The sequence below is a fragment of the Xiphophorus maculatus genome, chromosome 3, assembly GCF_002775205.1.
Source record: "Xiphophorus maculatus strain JP 163 A chromosome 3, X_maculatus-5.0-male, whole genome shotgun sequence".
In the NCBI taxonomy this organism is placed as follows: domain Eukaryota; kingdom Metazoa; phylum Chordata; class Actinopteri; order Cyprinodontiformes; family Poeciliidae; genus Xiphophorus; species Xiphophorus maculatus.
The window spans coordinates 15,040,398-15,063,493 of record NC_036445.1 but is presented as its reverse complement, the minus strand read 5'-3'; the positions used below and the strand labels follow the sequence as shown (position 1 = coordinate 15,063,493).

The 23,096-nt window shown below is 38.4% G+C and overlaps 1 protein-coding gene across 1 annotated transcript; it reads right to left on the bottom strand.

Annotated features, from left to right (window-relative positions):
• Nucleotides 1-427: 427 nt before the first annotated feature.
• Nucleotides 428-20,271, bottom strand: ankrd28 (ankyrin repeat domain 28). The gene is made up of 28 exons (XM_005804631.3): nt 20,068-20,271; nt 15,130-15,213; nt 14,578-14,656; nt 13,141-13,211; nt 12,834-13,034; nt 11,827-11,914; nt 11,543-11,685; nt 11,198-11,410; nt 10,329-10,407; nt 10,115-10,229; nt 9,801-9,883; nt 9,627-9,690; nt 9,462-9,530; nt 9,236-9,376; nt 8,969-9,080; nt 8,864-8,890; nt 8,651-8,725; nt 6,915-7,116; nt 6,725-6,812; nt 6,527-6,644; nt 4,901-5,120; nt 4,560-4,647; nt 4,381-4,464; nt 4,110-4,255; nt 3,896-3,978; nt 3,701-3,783; nt 3,521-3,612; nt 428-1,956 (listed from the first exon to the last, which is right to left on the bottom strand). Exons 1-28 carry the CDS (start codon nt 20,092-20,094, stop codon nt 1,673-1,675), a joined length of 3,159 nt encoding a protein of 1,052 aa, XP_005804688.1. The 5' UTR covers nt 20,095-20,271; the 3' UTR covers nt 428-1,672.
• Nucleotides 20,272-23,096: the final 2,825 nt, after the last annotated feature.

Here is a 23,096-nt window from a genome sequence, read left to right as displayed (position 1 = left end):
ATCACATTTCAAGTTCAGTGACAGTCAGAGATCCATCAATGAATCACACATTTTGCAGCTCAAATACTGAAGAATCTGTTTTCCTATTTACTGTTTCAAAATTAAAAACTTCCACAATTTTCAGTATATAAATACATTAGCAACAAGGTCCATTTTGATGCAATTTAGGGTGTAATAATAAAAAAAAGGTTAAGTGCATATGTTCTGATGCATGCCTTGTGATAATCTTGTCAAAAATAATTATTCTGCAGCACATATTTCCCCCTTAAATGTATGCTTTAGAACTGAGGGGGAAAAAGCTTAGAAAGCAAAATTTTTATCATTCAATAAAAAGCCTCATTGGTGCATCTTCAATATTTTGAAAAAACTTTTTCTGTTGTCACATCAAACACAATTATAGGAAATGCTGAAAAAACAAGACCAGTGCTCCTTATTAAATAACTCATTTATTACTCATAAAATATACAGCAATCTCAGTACTGAAAGAACTCATTGGAATTTTGAATTCACAGTCATAATTTCTATATACATGCTAGTTTCATTCCTCTTCAAGAAAAAAAGCATGGAAAAGAAATAAAAATCCTTCCCATTCTATTGATTCTAGCAAATGTACATATTTCCAGTTAAAATATTTTTGAACAAAACTTGAGTTTTCTGCATTCTGGTATAAGCGAGTGGTTTCTTTTAAGTTAAAGCAAGCAAAACTAATATTAGAGAAAAACAAAAAATGTCACTCAGAAGAAAAATTAAATGCTTTCCAAAATGCTGTCATTGGTTTACAGTGTTTCTCATTGCAAAGCAGAGTCACAGATGCCTCAGTGCCAGAATAGTGGACCTACTCACCGAAAGCACGCTTTCACAGCTGCCTCTACAAACCCATACTTCCAGTAACTAATGAAGGCACAAAACGAACAAACAAAAAGTGTACAAATAATTTATTGTTTAAATTCTAAACGGTGATAAACAGGTGAGTTTACAAAGGAAAGGTGGATCAACTGAATACTAACCTATTGCATGTACCAAATGCCTTAAATTTACTCAGGTTAGTGAATCAGATTCCTAGAGGAAAATGAGTTTAAGACATTAAAATGGGTGTATAAAAATTTTGATCTTGAAAAATAAATGATCCCCCTGTGTGACTTACAAAACGTAAAAGTCCTTCTGATGGTTATAGTGTGCAGATTTTAACTAAAACTTCTCTTATCCTTCCTAATCAATAAACCACCTGAAATTTCTTTTTTTTTGTCATTTACGCAGATAAAACAGAGTTAAAATTCGTCCATGTCTTTTGGTCCCTGTTGGTTTAACTCTGTAGTGTGCAAGCGCACCTTTTTTCAGCGTGTTATTGCCTTGAAACAGCTGCCGTCTGCCCAACAAGTTCAGTTTTTAACACTGGAGAGGTCAGTGTTGGTAAAGCAGTGGTTACTGAGCTCCAGCATCGGCTAACGGACGGCGTGTGCTGGAAAAGGTTGGGATGAGCATGGGCCAGCCTGTTGCACCTCGTCCCTCTTTTGCTCTCTGGTGGGGACTCCTAAAGCTCCTGTTGGGGGCTTGCGTCTTATTAAGCCCTCCCAAGCTTGTGGTGGGTGGTTGATTTTTATTTTATTTTTTTTATATATTAAGACACAGTGTATGCGTTTGTGCATTTAGCGCGATTCCTCTCCTGTTCGCTTCAGTACGTCTCTGAATCGGAGTCATTGAGCTCCTCGTCCTTGTAGAAGCCGTCGTGATGGCCGATGTTGTTGAAGCTGCAGTAAGAGCTGTGCTCGGCGCGCAGCGCAGGCAGGCTGTCAAAGGTGACGCTCTTGGAGGGGCTGGTGGTGTAGTGGTTAACGGCACTGAAGGGGAGGGTGGGTGCCATGGTGCAGGGGGACACAGGCATCATGGTGGCCAGGATGAGTGCCAGGCAGTCTGCAACGTCTTTGTTGGGGGCACAAGCCAACGCAGGCGTGTAACCTGAAAAAACAATGAAACGTGTACAAAAAAAAAAAAGAAAACAATTGCAAACATGTCCTGGGAAATAATAAATGACATAAATACCTGACAAATTCTGGTGCTCATTTTTTAAATTACAAAAGGAGGCAAAGCTTTAAGATACCAGGCTCAGTTCTGTGAAACTAACCCTTAAATGATATTTAAACTTTTACTTTTCTATAAACTGAAACTAAACGTCAGACTTTCAGTATCAGGTCTGACAAACCTGATGAGCTAAAGATTTCCAGACCAACACCAGATACAGGGTGAATGCGCCGACACATCTGGATGGCAGTTTTCTAGCAGCTGCGCACCATTTCCCGCAAATTTTGATGCATAAAGGAGAGGTGCGCGGCCACGTGCTTGCGCACGGCTTTATACATCTGAATTTTTTTGTGTCCCGAACTTTTCTAAATTTGTCCTTTTCTAAAGTTTTACTGTGAAAACTGCACACTCTTTTATGCATGAGGCCCCTGGTCTGTGGTCCCTACAAAGTCTACCAATCCAATGTCATATTTAGTCGGTGTTATCTGGCAGCACCGCTTGTGGCAGATGGCTCCTCACCCTGCAGCTGATTCCGTCTGAGGCGATTTCCTGGTCACAGGAGTCGCTTTGCATTGTTAACAAATGGTTTTACCAGCAGAATGTCTTTTCTCCTCCCAACTTCTCTACTGAATGTGACTTATTTGTCATTTTAACCTGTAAAAGTTAAACTAAAAATAATTTTCTCTATTCACAAATATACAAAATCTAAATAATAAGTATCAAAATACTCTCCTTAGTCAAAAGTGACACACTGGAACAGCTTAGTCTCCTGTTTGAAAGAGAACGGCACATTTTCCACAAGAAAACCTCCCGAGGGGATTTTCACATGCAACAGTTCTCAGCAAACACGAATCTTTTTAAATGTGTTTTTATCTTTTATGACCTAAATCAAGGCCTTCAGATTTTATTTTATCAAGCTAGTTTGAAGATGTGTTATTTGACTCTGTCCATTCTCAAATGATTTAATTAATATACTAAATTCTGACCACATGTCTGGCTACAGTCACTCCACATAAACCCCAAACTCTACATACTGATGTAATTACTGAATTAGTCGCTGAAGGCAAAAACCAGTCCAACTTCCACATAATCAGTCAGGGGTGAATCATTTTGAGGAAAAAAGTAAGAAGTACAGAAAACAACAGAAATACAATCCCTCTTTGTCTCCTGATCTCTGTTAAAAGGTAACACATTCACTGAATAAAATAAGATCCAGTACTACTTATAAAAATGTGATCTGCATGATTTAGGGCAATATTTACTTATGATTATAGACTGCCAAGTTAATGAGTTGGCTCAGTGTCTAATTTCTTAATAAATATGCAGGAGCACATTGCTCTCACCAGAATACAAAATTTCCTGTGGGACTTTGTTTCTAAAGCAAGCCATCATTTTTTTCTGAAGCTAGGATTATAACGCAAGTAAAAAACTGGACCACATCTCACAAAAATAACCGTGTCACAATTAAAAACAAGGATGTACTACGCTACAATGCAATTACCATTTTCGTCGACTGCTAGGACGCTGGCTCCCTTTGCAAGCAGCTCCTGCACCACCACAATCAGCCCATTTCTTGCAGCCACATGCAGAGGTCTAAACAAAATAGAAAAATGTCTGTGTTAGAAAGGCATTTGTATCCAAAACTCCGTATGAAAAGATAAAAAACTCATATTATGCATACGTCTGTAAGGCGGCGTTTGTAGCATTTATGAGGTTTCTGTCTGTAATCTTCTCCAATATCAACAAGGCACTAGTTTCATGTCCCTGTTGAGAGTGTGGTAGAGATGCCACAAAATGTTTAAATATGTGCAATAAATAATCAAAACCTGAAATATGAGCTGTAATGTAAATACTACCACCAGATGGCAATCCGTACCTTACTGCAGGCCAAATGAAGAGCTGTGTTCTTTACAGCATCCTGTAGCGCGAGGTCTGCTTTCGCACTGCTTACCAGCAGCTCTGTGTGCGGACGGGTATGAAACGCAAGAAAAAAACAAACTCAATCTAATCTGATATTTCATAGTTTGTAATTTAAAGGCAGCCTGACTATCGCGATTCATATCAAGTTAAATGTTCTGAGCCAGTCATACCGACAGCGTTGGTCTGGCCGTTCTCAGCGGCCATCATGAGCGGGGTCTTTCCTGCAGCATCGATGCAGTTGACCTGAGCGTTGTGGCTCAGCAGCAGCTGTAGACACTCCACATGATCGGTGAAGGCAGCAGCATGCAGGGGGGTCCTGAGGACATTTTGAATATGAAGTACGCTATCATCAACTTAAAATATCGACAATACATTCACTTAAAAAAAAAGAAGTAGCCTTTTACAAACTCTCGAGCCTGAAATCTTTATAATCAGGAGTACCTGTTTTTGCCATCTTTGGCGCTGACAATGGCGGGGCCCAAGGTGTCTATCAACATCTCAGCAGCAGCTTCGTTGTCACGGATTCTAGAGAGCAGGAAAAGAAAGGCTGGATGTTTAATCTATTAAAAGCTGGGCTCTCTCACACACTGAGTGAAACATAAACAAGCTCAGACTCTTACACAGCACAGTGGAGGGGACTGAAAGTATTGCCTTCAGCCTTGTGGAAAATCTCTAGTTCAAGCAAAACCTCCACACACGTATCGTGACCTGTGAGAAAGACCACTTTGATTAATAACCACTTTAGAAACATAAACATTTCACATTTGGGTGCACAAAGACACTGAATGGAAAAACGAAATAAAAAGCATTTTTTTAAGTGCTCCATTATTCTCGTCTGCTACATCAGCAGCATGCCTGCATTTAAGTGCACACATGCTACGACATCAGGTATATACATTTGAGAATATCAATATTCATTGATTGCTTGGTTTAAAAGGTCTTTCAACCTCCTTGTCTGTACCATTGTAGCAGGCCCAGTGCAGTGGGGTGTAGCCTTGGCTGTCTGTTAAGGCAGGCAGTGTTTCCACTGATTGGGCAGCATGCAAAAGGCCTCCGAGTACCCCAATGTGTCCGCAAGCTGCTGCCAGGTGGATCGGCGTGCGCCCTTTACAATCTCGCACCAGGACGTTGGCGCTGTGCTGAAGCAGAGCCTCCACGCATTCTTCGTGACCGGTCACAGACTGAGGACAGAGGACATTTTCTATTGATGATTTGTTTGGAAGGATATTCTGCTGCAAGCAAATCTCTAAGCACAACTAAGTAAATGGCACATAGATGTGTTTCAGTAATGTTTCAGTTCAGTTTTAATAGTTATGACAGTAAGAATAAAATCTCCAATATCTGAAGGGTCCCACATCTTAAAGCAGTGTTTAAAGAGACAAAAATTATATCAGAATATTTTGTTTGACATGTTCTTGTCATCAATTGTTGCTAATCATCATGCCTTGGTTTTCATTCTACTGCTTGTATCAGAGATATTCCAAATGTAGCTTAGCATCTGCGACTATTTGTAGTCAAATTATATATTTATTTTGTAGCAATTATTTTATTTAAAAAACTGCATACAAAACTCTGATCAACAAAGATGTTTGTATTACCCTATGCTCAATTTAAGGCCTTTGAAAAAAACTGCATAATTTCCAGCAAGGTAGACATAATTTATTTGAAAACAACAGCAGCACTCAGGTTAAGTGCACTCCTGCTACATAAAAGCTACTTGCTTAAAAGAAAAGGAGGAACATTGTACTGATGCATTTGTACAAGAGCATAGAACGACAGAATCTTTTATGAAGAATAGATCTCCATCTGTCTGTTTTGGCAGACTGTCAACATGTTCATGTTGACAGTCCGCATTGCATATCATGTAATGTTACGATATAACATTACATTGCGATGTAATCACGCAGCCCTAACAAAAGGTTTATACATAAATACAATGATTAAAATATGAGTATAGATGTTAAAAGCATAAGCATGTTTGGCTTTTAAAAACATAGTTGGAAAATTCACAGGCAATGACAAAATCAAAACAATAATGAAATTCTAAAACCCAAAGTAAAAACAAACAGAAAAATAAAAAATAAATCTGGATAAAGTAACCAATAAGAAGTTAAATATTCACATATATTTTCCTTCATTGCCATAATTCCTCATGTATTTAACACTTCAGTGTTTACTTCAACATTTTTCTTTGTGGCACCATGTTTCACTTTTGTACAAATTGGGAACTTTTGCCCAAAAATTATAAACACTTTGGAAAAATGTGATAAAAAATTACAGACATAAAAGGTCAATTACACAAATCAAAGTGCAATTGAGATAATTTATCATAAATCTCAAGTGCCCAACAAATCAAGAATTAATAAAGTTCATTCAGTTATGCAGAAATCATCTCCTAAACTATTTAAAATTAGTTTTTTAAATTTTTATTAAATTGTTTATTGCAAATATTTTAGGAAATAAAGTCAGTGACAAAAACTATGTGCAAAAGTACATGTGCCACTTTCTAAATGTGTTCGTATCAGCAATTTTAAACTCTGGATATTTAAGGTAAATATTTAGTAGAAAAATTATGAGCTCTCCTTACTCCTCTATGCAAGGCCGTCCTGCTCCACTTGTCTTTGGCTTCTACGCTGGCCCCCTTGTTAAGAAGGGAATACACACAGTCGGTGTGTCCACTGAGGACTGACAGCATCAGTGGGGTCCTTGAATGCATTAGAGAAAAATGTTAGCACTTGTTTTTAAACACAAACATATAAATAGAGCAAGACATTTCTTTACTTACTGTCCATTTCCATCTTGAATGTCTACAGCACTTTGAAGATCAGCATTTCCAATCAGCAAGCGCAAACATTCTGAATGACCATTAGTAGCTGCATAAAAGAGAGATGTGCATTACGCGTGGCATTGTGTTTGAGTGTATAACCGTAGAAATGCCAAATTTCACAAGGTTTCTCTCCTCAGATGAGACATACCTGCAGCATGTATGGGGGTCCGCTTCAAGACAAAATCTTTGACCAAAATGGAGGCTCCCTGGTTGATTAGAACATCCACACATTCCACGTGGCCCTTGAAGGCAGCTAGGTCTAAGGGTGTGCGTCCCTGGCTGTTTCTAACATCCAAATCCAACAGAGACTGCACCAGAACCTCCATAGCTTGATGGTGACCATGGTATGCCTGGAAAAAAAAAAAGTCATGATGATACTGAAATCAAGTCCAAACTATAGGAGTTTTATTAACCAAGTGTCTCTTTGCCAGTCTAATTTTCCTTTGGGGTATTAAAGTATTACTGAACTAAAATATCCAAACATTTGAACAAAAATTAAGCTTAGTGTAGGACTTCTGTTGTTGATTTACACAAGTGGTGTAACTGAATACATGAATTAGAATACAGGTTTTGTAAAACAGAAAACTAAAGTAACTCATGCTAAACTTCTTTTAATTTGGTTTGAACAGAAAAACAAAGAAGAGCAAGGAGGCCTTAAGACATCTTTTAACAGACTGGTGTCTTATCTTTTAAACGCCTGTGCTGTGTTTATTAGGAGTTTATTCAACTCAACAGGCATTAGAAACGAATGTGTTTCATGACCCCCTTGGCTTTCCACAGTTTGATTTCTCTCCATCACGAGGAATCCGACACCTTTTCACGCTGCTGGCTGAAAATAAGCAGGGGCTTTTAATCTTTTTCTCATCATTGTTCTTGGTTTGCTGTGGAGTGTCTCTGCTTTTTCAGTTTTAAGCTAAGTATCCATCAAATTCTCTCCAATAATGTTGTAGAAAAACCTAACTTTTGTTTCTTTCTTTCCACTATGAACTAAAACCATCAGTTTATACATGTCATTATCACCCATTGCTGAATCAATGTGGTATGGTGCACTTTAGACAAAATATGAGTACATGAAGATCTTGTAATAGGTAATGGATACTTGCCCTCACAAAACTATTTGTATTATGCAGTACAGACCAAACTTTTGGACACACCTTTTAATTCAATGTGTTTTCTTTATTTTCATGACTATTGACATTGTAGATTCACATTGAAGGCATCAAAACTATGAATAACACATGTGGGAATATGCACTAAACAAAAAAGTGTAAAACAACTGAAAATACCCCTTATATTCTAGTTTCTTCAAAGTAGCAATCTTTTGCTGTGATTACTGCTTTGCACACACTCTGCATTTTCTTGATGAGCTTCAAGAGGTAGTCACCTGAAATGGTTTTCACTTCATAGGTCAACCTGCCCTGTCAGGTTAATAAGTGGGATTTCTTGCCTTATAAATAGTCATGAAAATAAAGAAAACCCATTGAATTAGAAGTTGTGTCCAAACTTTTGGTCTGTACTGTATATACATTTCCTCACACTTTCAACACCATGAAAAAAACCCACACCACTGACATTGCTTCTTTGCTGCAGTAGACCCCCACAATCCTGTGTTGCATCACTATCACAAGCTAAAAACAAAAACCACATGGTCAACCCACTTCCATCCAGAAAACACATACAAAAACAGAACCGCAATGGAAATAAACATCAGGTTAATATTACGAAGTATAGTTATTTATCAGATAGATACGCTTCCAGACAGGTTAGTTTGCTGCTGGTCACTCTGTGTTGTGGTCTTTAAAGGAATTTGCAAAGTGAAAGTCAACCAGTCATCTATTGATCTAAATATTGCAGCGACTCCACTAAGAATTAAAGTCTACTCACAGCAAGGTGCAGGGGGCTGATGGGAGCTCTGACATCAGAATCATTCAGGATGTCTGTCCCTGAGGTTTCCATTAGCTGCACACATTACAAGTTAGAACTTATGAGATTAATTTGCAATTCTTGAAGAACACATTACAATATGTAACTGTGGTCTATTTTTAATGAATGAAAAGTACAAACATTGACAGTGGAAAAAGCTGCAACACTACTCACCACATCTAAGGGTGTTTCACTCGCAATCTATAAAAGGATGAACGAGGAAATAAGTTAAACTACAAGGAAAACAACAAAAAAGTTTAAATGGCACAGATCCCTCACCAGCTCCAGACAAAGTCGGTGTCCGTACGCAGAGGCGTAGTGCACAGCGTTGAAGCCCTGACTATCCCGGATCCCTGGATTTGCATCATTTCTTAGTAAATATTCCAGGCACCTGGAAATGCAGCCAAATAGTCCAGAGAACCACATTGTAGCGTATATCTTTGGACACTACCATCAAATTAATAATCATGTAGATCATCCCTCTTTTTTGCAATCATATGTAAACATTTGCAACTAAAAATACAGAAATTTCAAAGGATTACTGACTTTCCGTCTGTGTCGGACGCAGCGGCGTAGTGGAGAGGAGTGCAGCCCCGCTCGTCCAGATCATTGACGCCGGCTCCAGAGCCCACCAGAGCAAACAAACACTGGTAGTTACAATTGGCAGCAGCGTAATGGAGAGGAGTCCTGGAATAAAAACAAACACACACACACATCAGATATTTATTTAAATGTTATGCTAGATCCAAATGCATCTTTAAACGCCACTAACCTCCCAAAATTATCTTTTCTGTTAAAGTCTGCCCCAGTGTTAAGAAGAAGATTGAGACATTCCAGGTTTCTAGGAAAGCATAGATATTTATAACATCACTAAAATGCAATTACATCACAATTATGTTATTTTCATAATATATCTTTGAAGGTCTCCTATACACACCCTCCAGCAGCTGCAGCATGTAAACATGTCCTTCCAAAGTCGTCCGGAGTATCAATATCAAAGCCTGTGTTGAGTAAAAGAGTTTTGAAAAACGCTCCACTATTTTAATCTATAAAAATACAAAATGAAATCCATTTTTAGTTTGCCTGTCATACAGAATTAATATAAAATAACCTGAAGACAGGAGCTTTCGGCAGCAGTCTGAGAAGCCACTGAGAGCAGCCAAATGCAGTGGAAACATGCCGTGAATTCCTCGTCTGAAAAACAAAAAAAGTCACATAAATTTCTTTAACCTTGTCAAAGTAATTTATCCTTTTAGGCATAGAGCTGCAAATCGACTCCTACATTAGGGAAATGACAACCTGTTAAAGATGCCCATCTTCATCTGCAATTAAGTACTGTAGCACTATGAGCTCTGAAATTCTTTGCAAAAGCAGCTTTTAACAAGTTGGAACACTTGCAGAAAAACAGCAGAGAGGTTTGCTTACTTTGCTGTGTCGGCTTTGTTAGTGATGAGTGTGTTAATGAGGAGCTCATGTCCGTATCGAGCTGCGATGTGTAGTGGCGTATTTCCGTTTTTATCTTCACAGTCAATCTCAGCACCTTCAGGAATACGAGAAAAAAAAAAACAGGAGCCAGCAGTTAGTTGCAAAACTCTAAAGGGCAACAAGGAACTACAAAGTGGATTGTGTTTGTGCTCACCGTTTTCAATGATTGCTTGAGATCTAGAAAACCTCCCATGGATCGCTGTCATGTGGAGCGGAGTCTTCCCATCTTTACTCTAAGATGAAATACAAAAACACTGAAATCAAAGAGGGGAATATTTTTCCTTACTACTACACAACAAGTGTTTTTGGTTCAAGCCAACATGTCGTGGATGAACGTTTCACAGGTTATGTTATTGTCTATTATTTCTGGTTTACAAATGCCAAGTGTTGTTTTTAAATGGCCCAGGACACATTCAGGAGCTCCAAACAGTCAAAGTCATAAAGGGTTAAAGCTGTCACCTTTCATCCCTTAGTGAATGGAAGACAGAACTTCTGCACCACCTATAAAGTGTAATTCAATCTGTCTAAAAATCGAGATTTGCTTCCGCAAATGATCAATTTCAGAACTTCCACATTTTTCCAGACTTGGGCTCAACAATAAAGGTGATATTTTACAAAACAAAAAGATTTTTATAAACACTACGGCACCGTAGTTGTAGACTTGACAGAAGAAATGTAATTGATGTCACATTCCCACATCAATTGCGCTTTTTGTGCAAGAAATCACTACAACAGTGGAGGCACCATCACAGGACTTTCAACATCTATAATAATAAGTTACCTTATGAGTAGGAGGCAACTAATGACATTTAAAGTTAACATTTTCACCCAAGTCTTGACTACAGTAAGTTCTTAGCCAATCACAACCCAAAAAAAGAGGCAGATTATCAATATGTACATTTTTAAACAAAGAAAACACCAATGAATAACCAGCAACACCCACTTTTAACCAAAGATATTCAAGTATTGATAAACAGTGAACAAAAGCACAACAAGCCCTGCCTGATGCAAAGTTCCTCCTACCTTTATATTGACGTCGGCACCGTTGCAGACCAGCAGCTCCAGGCAGAGTGCCCCGTGGCGAGAGGCGGCGGTAAAATGAAGAGGTGCGAAACCCTTCTCATTCAACTGGTTGACATTAGCTCCACAGTCGATAAGCTCGTTCACAACCACATCTTGGCCATTGTAGCAGGCCACGTGCAAGGGTGTGTTTCCATATGCATTAGGTTCATTGATCTAAACAGGAACATAAGAAGATGTTTACATGAAGATTGCTACTGCTGCTATAGGAAAAACTGTAGAGCCATTAAGCAAGAATCTGAAGCACATCTACAGTGTGCTGATGAGAGGTTTGTGTGTGGGACGTACATCCACCCCTAAATCCAGAAGGTATTTCACAACACTAATCATTCCACTAGAGGCTGCAGCATGTAAGGGGGTGTAGGATTTCTTATCTTTGCAAGCAACCTCAGCTCCGTGACAAGCTAGTAACTTCACCACCTCTATGTGCCCTGAAGACAAAACAAAAGGGGTTCATTATGCCCACACACTACCAAGATCAATTCCCAAAAAGCTTTAAAAACTCTAGCAACAAGAATACCTTTTCCAAAGCAAAAGAAAACAAAAAACGATTGAAATGTTCAGTTCTTTACCCATATAGGCTGCCCAGTGGATTGCACGACGATCCTTCTTGTCAAAAGCATTAATGTTTGCGCCTCTGGAGAGTAGGAGCCTCACCATCTAAAAGCAACAACAGAAAAAACACAAAAACCTCCAGATTACCATCACAGAAAGTTGCAAAAATTATGGCCTATTCCTTTAAGAGCCTGATTATTTATAGAAAGTTAAAGAGTTTAACTGATTGTCAACATCACATACAGCTAATATCTGATGTAGATCAATCCCAAAATAATTGATTTTTTCCTAATCTTTCTCACCAATATGCTGGAAAAGAAAGACGGCAGTAGTTATAAAAAGATACAACCATGAAAACAGTCAATTTTAATGCATCAGCAACAAAGCAGCAGATTATGTCACAATGTTACTCAAGTTCCAAGTGCCTTTAATAAACTTGAATTTACTTCCTGGAAGAAAGATTAAAATTATCTAAAAACAGCTGTTATGCAATTCATTTCTACAAAAAAAAAGAAAAAAGAAGAAAGTGTCCACAAGCTGTTTAAGATTTCTGATAAGCAGCACATAATTACACTATATAAGCAGCTTCAAGTCAGAAGAACTAAATATTTGCAAATATTTCCATAACTGAGTCTGAAGCAGATCAAAGTGAAATTCTGTGTCAAAGCCATGGCAGCTCTGACACAGCTGCTAACAGCAGAAAATGAGCAGATCATAAGAACATGCTGATCATTTTATGACAAGTGGTCAAAAATGCAGCTCTTGTTCCAAGTTTCAACAGTACAAAGTCTATTGTGTTTACACAATTACGAGGCACTCAGAAAGGCTTCCTGTGAGCTAAAGAAGGAGACCAGGAAGTTGTATTAACAGACAAGCACACACAAACATGACAGCAAGCCTGGTCTGACCAGTTAAAGTAAACTCCAGTTTCTGCTGCATATTTCTAAGAAAGGAGAACAGCAAGCTATGAAACAAGAAGACCATGTGCAGCTCTGTTGGAATCCTCGTTGGGGGTTAACATTACCTCCAAGTGACCGCTGAAGGCCGCATGGTGCAGAGCAGTTCGGCCTGCTCGGTCAGATACATTCACATTACTGAGGAGGGGGACGAGGGCTTCGGCACAACGAACTGCCTTGTTGGCTGCGGCAATGTGAAGCGGCGTCTGCCAGTTCTTGTCTCTGGCGTTCACGTCTGCAGAGTGTTTCAGCAAAATCTGGACCGCCTCCTGCAGGAAAGACTTATGTTACTGTTGATATTATGCTAAACTCTGATACGAGCTTAGCAGAATGGAAAAGAATGCATGACAAAAGACCAGAGGAACATTTGCCTACCTCACAGCAGGAGGCCACAGCCCTGTGCAGAGGAGTCAGCCACTTGTTATCTTTGGCATTTACTCTTGCACCTGCAAGGAGGAGGACAGAGTGGGTGAGCCTATTTGAAGCTAAAAGCAGGAACAAAACATTTACTTTGGAGTTTTATGTTCCACATATAAAAAACAGCACAGTGTTGAAATTACTTTCTGATTTGTCAGTGTGGTAAAGGGCTAATCCCCATTAGAATGGCAAGTGAACGTTGTGAATACATTTACTTTGCATACAAATGCGCAGGATGGCCATGAAAAGCAAATAAGCTTCACATGTTGCTGCTTCTTGTGTAAGTCAAACCCTCAGCATTGTCTTTGTAGTACTGCTTTTACTCCAGGTGGACAGGTGCTTCTTTCCAGAGTGATCAGAGATATGTGTGCAAAGCATGAAAAAGTGAAAAGTTTCTGTGTGCAGCACCGTCCCAGGACAAAAGTCTCACACAGCATAAATCTATTTGTTCACAAAGTTATGGTGCTTTTCCTGACATTTTGAAGGAAAGCAAGAGGTTGTGAACTGACGGTAACCAAAAACAGCCCTCCCAGGTTTTCCAAAACACTATAGGAAAGGGGGCCAGCAAAGAGATCCTGCTCTTCCCTAAAGTCATAACGGAAGAAGACTGACCTTCCAGAAAAAAACCCGTGAAATAACCTCAAGTAGGTAGGTATCTCAAAGAAATTGTCATTAACGGCTATTAGTTATGATGTTATTTTATTTTTATTCAATGCAATTCTATTCTAGTCCTCAAAATTATTTTTGATAAGTGCTTTGTGTTATGTGTATTTGGAAGGTTTTTGTAAGTAATTTTAACATCCTTATTTTAAAATAAACAAATAGTTTGTTACAATTGAGGTGCAATTTCAAAACTGTGCAGAAACTCTACATTGCTCATCTTTACATCTTATTTAAAAGCAAAGCTATTAAAAAACTGGAAACATTTTAGAACATAAAAATTTGAAAACGGAGTACTTTGTCAATTTTGAAAAAATACAGCCAATATGGACAGGCCACGCAATTAACTACATTGGGGCGACACGCTGGGTAACATTAGAGCAGATGCTCCACACATGAAGGCTAAAAGTCGTTGACCCAGGCATTCAGGGTTTGAAACCAGTTCAGGGCTTTGCTGAATCTCTTTCTGTCCATTTTTTGTCAAAATACTGTGGATAAAGGCCACTGGCACAAGAAAATAAAAATCTTCTTACTTGTGATTATGTTTAATGCAAACATCATATGACCACAACCTATTCAGCAGAATTTTATATTTTAAAAATATTTGCACATCATAAGATGAAAAAATGTTCATCGTTATCATACTGTTGAAATGAACCAAAGTACATCAGATAAAAAAAAAAAAAAACCTCTTTGAGGTCAAATGGATCCCTTCAATCTGATTAGGGAACCTACCTGAAAGAATCAGTAGCTCTATAATTTCTGCATCTCCGAGATAGGCAGCAGCATGCAGCGGAGTTCGCTTCTCGTTATCCTGTAATAATTAAACAGAGAAAGACTGCTGTGGTTAATCAGAAACAAAACTGCTTCATTTGCTTTTTTTCCTCCAGTTACAGTCCTGTTGCCTCTGCTCTGGCACTAATAGAAAAAAAAAGTTTTATAAAAGACAAATGCATGTTGGAAAAAAAAATATAATAATCCTTGTTTTATTATTCCACTCCAGTCAAACCCAAACAAGTGCACCAGGAAGATTTGGGCTCAAACACCCTCACCAGAACAACAATGGTGAGGTGTGCAATAAACTAAGCAGAGCCAGATTATGCAGTGAGAACTGTAAAGTCAGACCATGTGCTGGTTTGTTTACAACAACTGACAGAAGTGCTGCATAAGGCCTTCCAAGGACAACTTCACACTGGAGATACTTAATTCCCTTTTTTTTAAGATGCATTTTAAATTATGGAACAATATGAAGAAATAGATGCAGATATAGTTGGCTGCTGGAATTACCTGCACATTCACATCCTCTTTTTTGAATATGAGAGAGCGTACGTCATCTGGGTCCACATTGAAAATGGCTTTCAGCAAAGGAGGCTGTGAAAAAACAGTTAAAAATGCATTGAAGCACTTATTTTAAATGTATTTAACATGCAGCGCTATATTAAATTGCCATTAGAACAACCTAAACATAAAGTAAGCCAAATGAGCTGCAAGTAAGAACTTTTTAGGTATTATTTGTCATGAAAACAGAAGGTGGGGGAAAAAAAAAATAAAGACGGTGCTGAAACCTTCAAGCTACAGAAGAAGTCAGGGTCTTCGTCATTAAGCACCACGATACACACACGGCTCATCTGCTCACAGATTAGATCTTCTCATATTACACAGAAATGTAGAACAGTGAGAGCACCTTGTAACTGAGCTGTAAATAAAGTAATCATGCTTTTACACTTCGTAGTATGTTCTCAGAAATCCTTTCTGCAGTTACGCAGAAGGCAATTCCTAAAACTGTCACTGTTTGTTTGTGAGCAAAACAAAGTAAATCCCATCCCACAGAGATGAATATCAGTCTTTTAAGTGAATGCTCTGTCTGTAGGATCCAAATTAGACATAGCTGCCCCTCTTCACTTTGCCTCCAGATAAGCTTCACCAAAAGAAATAAAAAACGCATGCGGCTGATCTGATACACATCCAAACAGAATCACAAGCAGCAAAAAATCTGACAGTAAAAAAAAAAAGAAAAGCAGAAGAAATGAAGTTCTTTGTAAAGTCAAACTCTTATGCATCAAGTGAAACCTGGCTTGACTTCTTAAAAATAGTAAAGTACGCCCCTCCACAGGAGGTCACAAAGGCAAAGAAACATAGGTTTTACACAACTTAGGCTGGCTGTATAGAGATAAACACATAATATAGTAAACAAGATAATTGCATCAAGAATGTCTACAGGAATTTATAACCACATCTCCATTGTCAGATGGGACTTTAAAACAAGCCAACTAACTCACTATCAGCTTCCTGAAAGAAGGCCAACACATTTTTCTATGCTTAGACAAAAGGAAGATTCCAACGTTCAAACAGTTGTGGGTTGGAAACTAAACGAGTGCCACCCATCAGTCCTGTTAAAGCGACAATATTAAAACTACAATAAGCAAACTCAGAGCAATGTGTCTGCTAACAAAAAAAGAACACAAGCTCTAGCGGACTCAATAACAAACTGCTAACATCAACTATTCATACTTCTGCAAAGAGCATACTTGTGAATAGCAAATACTTGAGAACTAATGAAACATTTAGTGGGCGTTTATGTATATTCTTAAGTCCATTTATCAAAATCAAAATGAAGAATGGTCATAGATGGCAATAATATAACTTAATGAATATGCTATAATAATTTACTAGCAGCCTGCATTACTGTTACTTTATGTTGTAAATGATCATGTTTTGATTTCTTATCTTTAATTTTAATTTTGTATCTTCAATCTCTGTGTAGGCAGAGCAACAGTGTGTAATTGTGGCTAGTTGGTACTCAAGGTTATCACATTGACTTGAATCTAGTACTAATTATACTTTCAGATCTATGTAAATGTTAAATAAGGTTTAATATCTAAGAATAGAAAAAAAAACCTGATCAGATGTGCATCTGAACAGTCTACTTCTGCCCATAAAGCTGCATCCATTAGCCAATTCATTCTTGCATACATTCAGAACAATGCAGCATGTACAATTACATTAATTCACTTAGACATATTCCCTCGTTTAACCCACCAGGCAACCCAGCCAGTCAATTATGTAAAGTGCAGCCATGCAGTTTGGAAGAGGTCATGCAGAAAACACGCCTTCTAGTATGTATGGCAGAGCTTGAGCAACTAACTACAAGTTGCAAGTAAAAAGAAAATTAGCCAACCCTGAACAAAGATCATTTCTGTACTACTTCCACTTACAGTATGTGCCAGTGACTCACAAACACAAATACAGGTTCGTTCACAAAGCCGTTTGTTACAGATACAAACATACTGTCCCTCGTTAAAGTATTCACACCCCTGGAACTTTACCACATTTTCTCACACTACAACCACAAACTACCACATTTATGGCCATTGTGCATAATAAGACATCATTTTCTATTTTTATTAAAAATCTGAAGAAAACGTGTTATGCATTTGTATGCATAGCCCTTTCAAAACCATAGGTTTAATGGAAAAAATAAATAACAGCAGTTACAGCTGCAGGTCTTATGGCGTATGTCCCCAGCAGCTTCACACATCTAGATAACTGAAATGTTTGCCCATTCTTCTTTGCCTCAAGCACATTACAGTATCTATGAATGTCAGTTTTAAGTTGTGCTACAGATAGTTTGATTAAGGTCTGGACTTTGATTTGTTGATCTAAAGTTATTCCACAGCAGCTCTCGCTGTATGCTTAGGGTGTGTTTTCCTGCTGGAAGTCAGACCTCTGTTGCAGTCTCAAGTATTTTGCAGTCACTGATAGGTTTTCTAGGATTCCCAGTATTTGACCCCAACCATCTTCCAATCAACAATGCTAAACTCCCTTGTTCTGACTGAAGAAAACAATCATTGCAGCTGCCACCGCTATTGTTCTCCATCGGGATGATATTGTTAGTGCTAGTTAAGTCGCAACGTTTTGCATGTAGGTCAGAAAGTTCAATTCAGATGTCTTGTATACAGCTTCTGAAAAACTGCGTAGAGGGATTTCTTATAGCTTTCTTTCAACAGTGGCTTTCATCTTGCTGATCTTCTATAAACCACCGATCTGTGATTTGAGAAGTACACAGCGAATAGTCGTCTTCTTACTGATCTCTCCAGCCCCTCCAGATGTACCGAGGGTCTCTTAGCATTCTGTGTCCATTTTTGGATGACAGTTTTAACAGTGCTCCCCATAAGATGTCCAGGGTTTAGGGAATTGCTTTATAACTTCATGTTTAAAACTTCTTCACAGATTAATGCGTGACTTTAAATTACATACAGCTGGCCTCAATTTAGTAATGAAGAGAGTTCTTTAGGTAACTACTGACACTGGATTTTATTTTGAGAAGTCAGGGTAAAAGCAGAATCAAGTACTTATGAAGCCACATTTTTTTTTAGATATTTGCAAATATTTAGTAAATTATGTATAATTTTCCTTTCATTGCATTACTATGCTCTACATTCTATTAAACAAGCACATAGGCCGACAGTGGCTCAACAGGAAGAGTTGCTTGCTCACAGTATGAAAGTTGTGGTTTCCATTCCTCTGTTGCGCCTGCATGTCGAACTGCCCCTGGGTAAGGCAGCCCTAAATTTACACAAAATGTTCCAAAGATCTACATATTGGTGTAGATCTTTTGAATGGTGAGTATAATTAAAACAGCTACAACAATTTAGTCCATTTGAAGTTTGTAACATGACAAAATGTGGATACGTTCAAGAGGAATGGACCCTTTTGTAAGGGACTGCGCCAGTTTTAGAAATCACTTCAGAAGTTTATAAGGGGTTAAAAGTGAGAATGTCTTTCTCTTGTCAAAGAGAAAACATCTAATCAGTACAAAATGAAAGGTGAGCCATTTCAGATTGGTTTCATTTTTAAAATAATCTGGTCAAACAACAATAGCAGGATGTGTTGCATAAGTTTTGGCCAGCTGCTTTTTTAAAAAAAAAAAAAGGCAAGCCATTCAATTCTCTAATAATGAGCATCATCAATGTCTGTCTAGCAGAAATGGTGAATAGCTGCCAAGCTTTTCCACCTGTTGCAGTATTTAATTGTAAATCCTCCTCACACAAAAGGAAAGATCTGCATTCAGCTTTTTATGGTTCTCCAGTCCCGGACGAGTGTTGAGGGAAATGTTCTACGCTCCTCTCTAGCTGCTCGCCTGTGTGCACCTCCTCTCCTCACGTAGAAGCCAGGCCACTTAATACCATCACCATGGATACAGCTCTCTGGCAACTCCACTGGCTAACAGGAGCCCCAGCCACACGATCATTCAAGCACGCAGACAATAAAGGACACATGCACGTACATATGTGACAAGAATAGCATCCGTGTGCAAAAACAAATCCTTCAACTGCAACAGAGAGAGCTATTCTCACTTTCAGAAGTAGGTGTCAAGTGTTAAACATAGCAGAAAGGGACCTATATCTGATTCCACTAAAATGCCAAACATCTCATTAAAATTATAAGCATTAAGCACATGGATACACCTGCAGTAGAGACATTCATGTAGTAGAAGTCAGTAAATGGCTCTGAAAACATTTATACACATGCACACTAGACACATTAACAAAAGTATGTGAATACAACTTAACTTTTTATAAAATACACACAAAATGGCTAAACTGACACATAGCTATGCATAGCTCTCATTGTCTTTCAATAATAAAGTTATTGTTCCATTCAAAGAGAATTACAACTTCGAAAAGTTATTATTTTATGTTTTTTATTACACTACACAATTTTGTGCAGCGCATCTTACCAAAGTGTAAATAATGTCACAGACATTCAGTTGCAACAGTCAAACAGAGCCCTTGACATCACACTTCATTACAGGGATTTAACCACTGATATCAACAGCATGTTCACTTTAGGTGACTACTTAAGATCACTTTGGTTGACGTTTTATCCCAGTATTCTAACTAATCACTTTGCATACGAGTAGCCATCATTTTTATGTCGGCTCTGACTAATTGCTGGGTATAAACACTATCATTAGCTGGTTTTAACTTCGTAACAGCTAATCTCTTATTGATGCTAACAACAGGTTTTACATCTGAAACGTCAGGGTGGACCTCAACTCACTCCTTTTCACACAATTCTCCTCAATTTTGTTGCTTGCTTAAGTGAATGCATTTAAAAGGCTTCCGTTTCGGAGACTAGCCACGAATTACATTCCGTTGGCAAATGCAGAAATTGGGAGAAGCTAAGCTAACATGAACCATTTTTGACACAAAGCTGACTTACCTGGTCTCGAATTTTGAGAACCACCATATTTCTGTTTTTTTTAACTGTTCTCGTGTAGATTCATAAAGAAATGTTGGTCTCGTCTCCCTCGTTGTTCTGATAGAGGCCTAACTGGACTCTAGCTTAGCTCCTGCGTTAGCGTCCTATGCTGATGGCATGAAAGCAGAGAGGCAGCGGAAACTCCATAACATTGCCGCCACCGTATTTCACCACCTCAAAAAGACAGCGTATAATTGGCTGACTGAGCGCAACGTATGAGTAAGAGACTTCGTGGTTGGTTGTTGCTAACACTAGCGTTTGACAGACGCAACATTATATTTGCGTTTCTAGGAACTCTCTTACGGGTGTTCTGTAAGAAAACATTTTAAATAATTTAAAACAGAGTGAAATCTATTTTGTTTTGTAGTGTTATATAATAAGAGTCAATTTTAGCTTAATATAAAATGCTTTTTTGGGCAGTGAAGTTGTATTTATTTATTATTACTCACATAAGCGTGACTCATCCTTCAGCTTGTATGAGACATAAATACTAGAAAATTATGTTCTCTTAAAATGTATAGACGACTGGAATAGTTTACCTCTTAAATAATAATAAAAAACATTTTAAGCTAAACAAGACTGGAGATAAGTTATGTATACATTACATATTGAATATGCAAGGAAAGTTGAGTGTTCTGCAAATAAGCACTAAGTGGGATGTATGCGCTTATCCCAATTGAGGAAATATCGCCCTCTAGTGGTATACTCTTCAACTACAATCAAGACTTTGATGTAAAATATCCATACCTACAATTATTTCTCAGTCTAGTGGGCATTTTGATAACTTTTTAGAGTTAATCCTGTCATAAAAGATAATAAATTGAACTGACCTAAAACAAACTAATAGACTAATATGTTATCTCTGTGTTGCAATGGATGTCATTTGAGAACTGCATAATGTTGCACAATGATCCCAGATGTCACGATGTGACATTGTTTTTGGATTGTTGCAGCCACAGCAGCAGTAAATAGTTTGTGATTTCCTGTACCCAGTGGAAACAGGGCGGACAGAAAGAACAGGAGGTACATAATGGAAGGGTGCCAATAAAGCCTGGATACAAATCTCTTTATGGTGCCGTCCGTGACTAAATGTTTCTGTTGCAGGCACACGGCCACAATTTTCAGCAAACCCAATTGCAGTCTATGGTGTTTGAACACCCATAGTGACGTAATGAAGACAACTCAAATAAACTCCTAGGGGCTAATTTACAAATTATCCCTAGGTGTAACTGCTTTTCATTTTATGCAGAACTTTGCATCTTTTACAGTCCAAGTACCTTGCAAATGTATTCACAATCCTCAATTTTTTCCCACACCTTTTAAAATTAGAACCATAGCCTTCACCATTTTTAATGGGACTTTGTGAGCTAGATTAACACAAAGTATTGAGCCAATGCAATCCATTGCAGCCAACTGCCGTAAGGAGTAACCTGCTTATTAAATTACTTCTATATGCATGTATTTAATGTCAGTATAAATACAAATGTTCTATGAAGTCCTCAAAGTTGCAAAGCATCAAGAACAAGAAAAACAATCAGAGATGAGGTAGGTGAAGTGTTTAATGCATGTTTAAATTTTAAACATCTCACAAAGCACAATCCATGCCATTATCCAAAAATAGAAAGATTGTGGCACAACTGGAGTCTTACAAAGACATCACCATTCACCTATGTTGATAGGCCAGGCAATGGAGAGCATTATTTACAGAAGCTGCCAAGGACTCCTTGTTGACTCTAGAGATGCTGCAGAGATTCACCGGACAGGTGAGACAATCGGGGCAAAAAGTAAACTATGGTTTAAAGAAAGAAATACAAAGTCCTGTTCGTAGGTCAACACAAGCCATGTAGGGAACACAAAAACCATCTAAAAAAGTTAGATCTGGTCAGATTAGACAAAAAATGACCTTTTTGGCTAAATTTAGGAGGCTGACAGTATTGACCATCCTCACTGTAAAACACGATGAGGACAATGGCATGCCATTTGAATTCTATTCTACTGCAGCAACAGGAAATCTGGTCAAAGTGGATAGAAAAATGGATGGAGCTCAATAGTTGGCACAATGTTCTATTTTGAAGACTGCTTTTGCAGGGTCCTGAGCTTAAAAGTACATCAACAACTAGTCCCCATTTAATAGATATAGAATTTGGAAATAAAGTATGTTCGCAAAGAAAGGCAGCATTTAGTGATTAACAAGAGTCAGAAAGAATGTGAGAAATGTTCACCAGCTTCTCTGAGTAGTCTCACGTTTCATTGTGGTGGATACAACAAAAAAGAAAAGAGGAGGGAAAAATGTTGGAGTTTTGTGGATAACGTTGCTTGCACACTGGTCACCTTTGCTGTAGGTAATCCCCTGGATCTGTCACTAAACCCCACAAAAGCCGCAGCAACCCTAGCAGAAATACGTCTCACCAGGGGTGGTTGTGATGGAACCGCGTTCCCGCAAATTAAATTAGGAGGTGGAGGAACAGTGGAGCAAAGGCACAAATGAAGAAAACAGATGCCTGTGTACATGCCTTTAGTCTTTCCACCATTGGTTTAAAAACTGAACTCTGACTCTCTATTTTCACCAAACTCCAGTTTACAACTCCAAAAGTGTGAAAGAGGGAGGCAATGAGAGGGAATAAAAGAGCAAAATAAGCATAGATGAGGACAGAAGTAATATTCTTAGGTTTTACTAAACAGCAAAACACTGAGAGTCTGATGGCCACAGATTTGTCAGGACTAAAATTGCTCACAGCTTTCTTACCAAAGCAAACACCCTGCTGAAAAATGACACGATCCTTTGTTTCCTGATAACAGCTGTGAAGTCTTGAAGAGACAGCCCCACAGATGTGCATGAAGGACAGTGCCTTGTGATGCTCTGATGTTTGGCTCTCACAGACGTCTGTCAGGATGAGAGATAGAACACAGCTGGACAGTCGGGATCCTGGGATGAAAGCGATGTTGCTTTGCCATGTCAGTCCCAGCTGCTGCTGGACGGAGCAAAGACG

What these genes read in the sequence shown, in the direction of transcription:
- ankrd28 (XM_005804631.3), bottom strand. Translation starts at nt 20,094, where the DNA reads ATGGTGGTTCTCAAAATTCGAGACCAG. An exon ending in GTGAAACACCCTTAGATGTG is followed by an intron (nt 8,726 to 8,863) that starts GTGAGTAGTGTT and finishes TAATGTGTGCAG; the next exon opens with CTAATGGAAACCTCAGGGAC. An exon ending in ACAAACGCCGCCTTACAGAC is followed by an intron (nt 3,613 to 3,700) that starts GTATGCATAATA and finishes TATTTTGTTTAG; the next exon opens with ACCTCTGCATGTGGCTGCAA.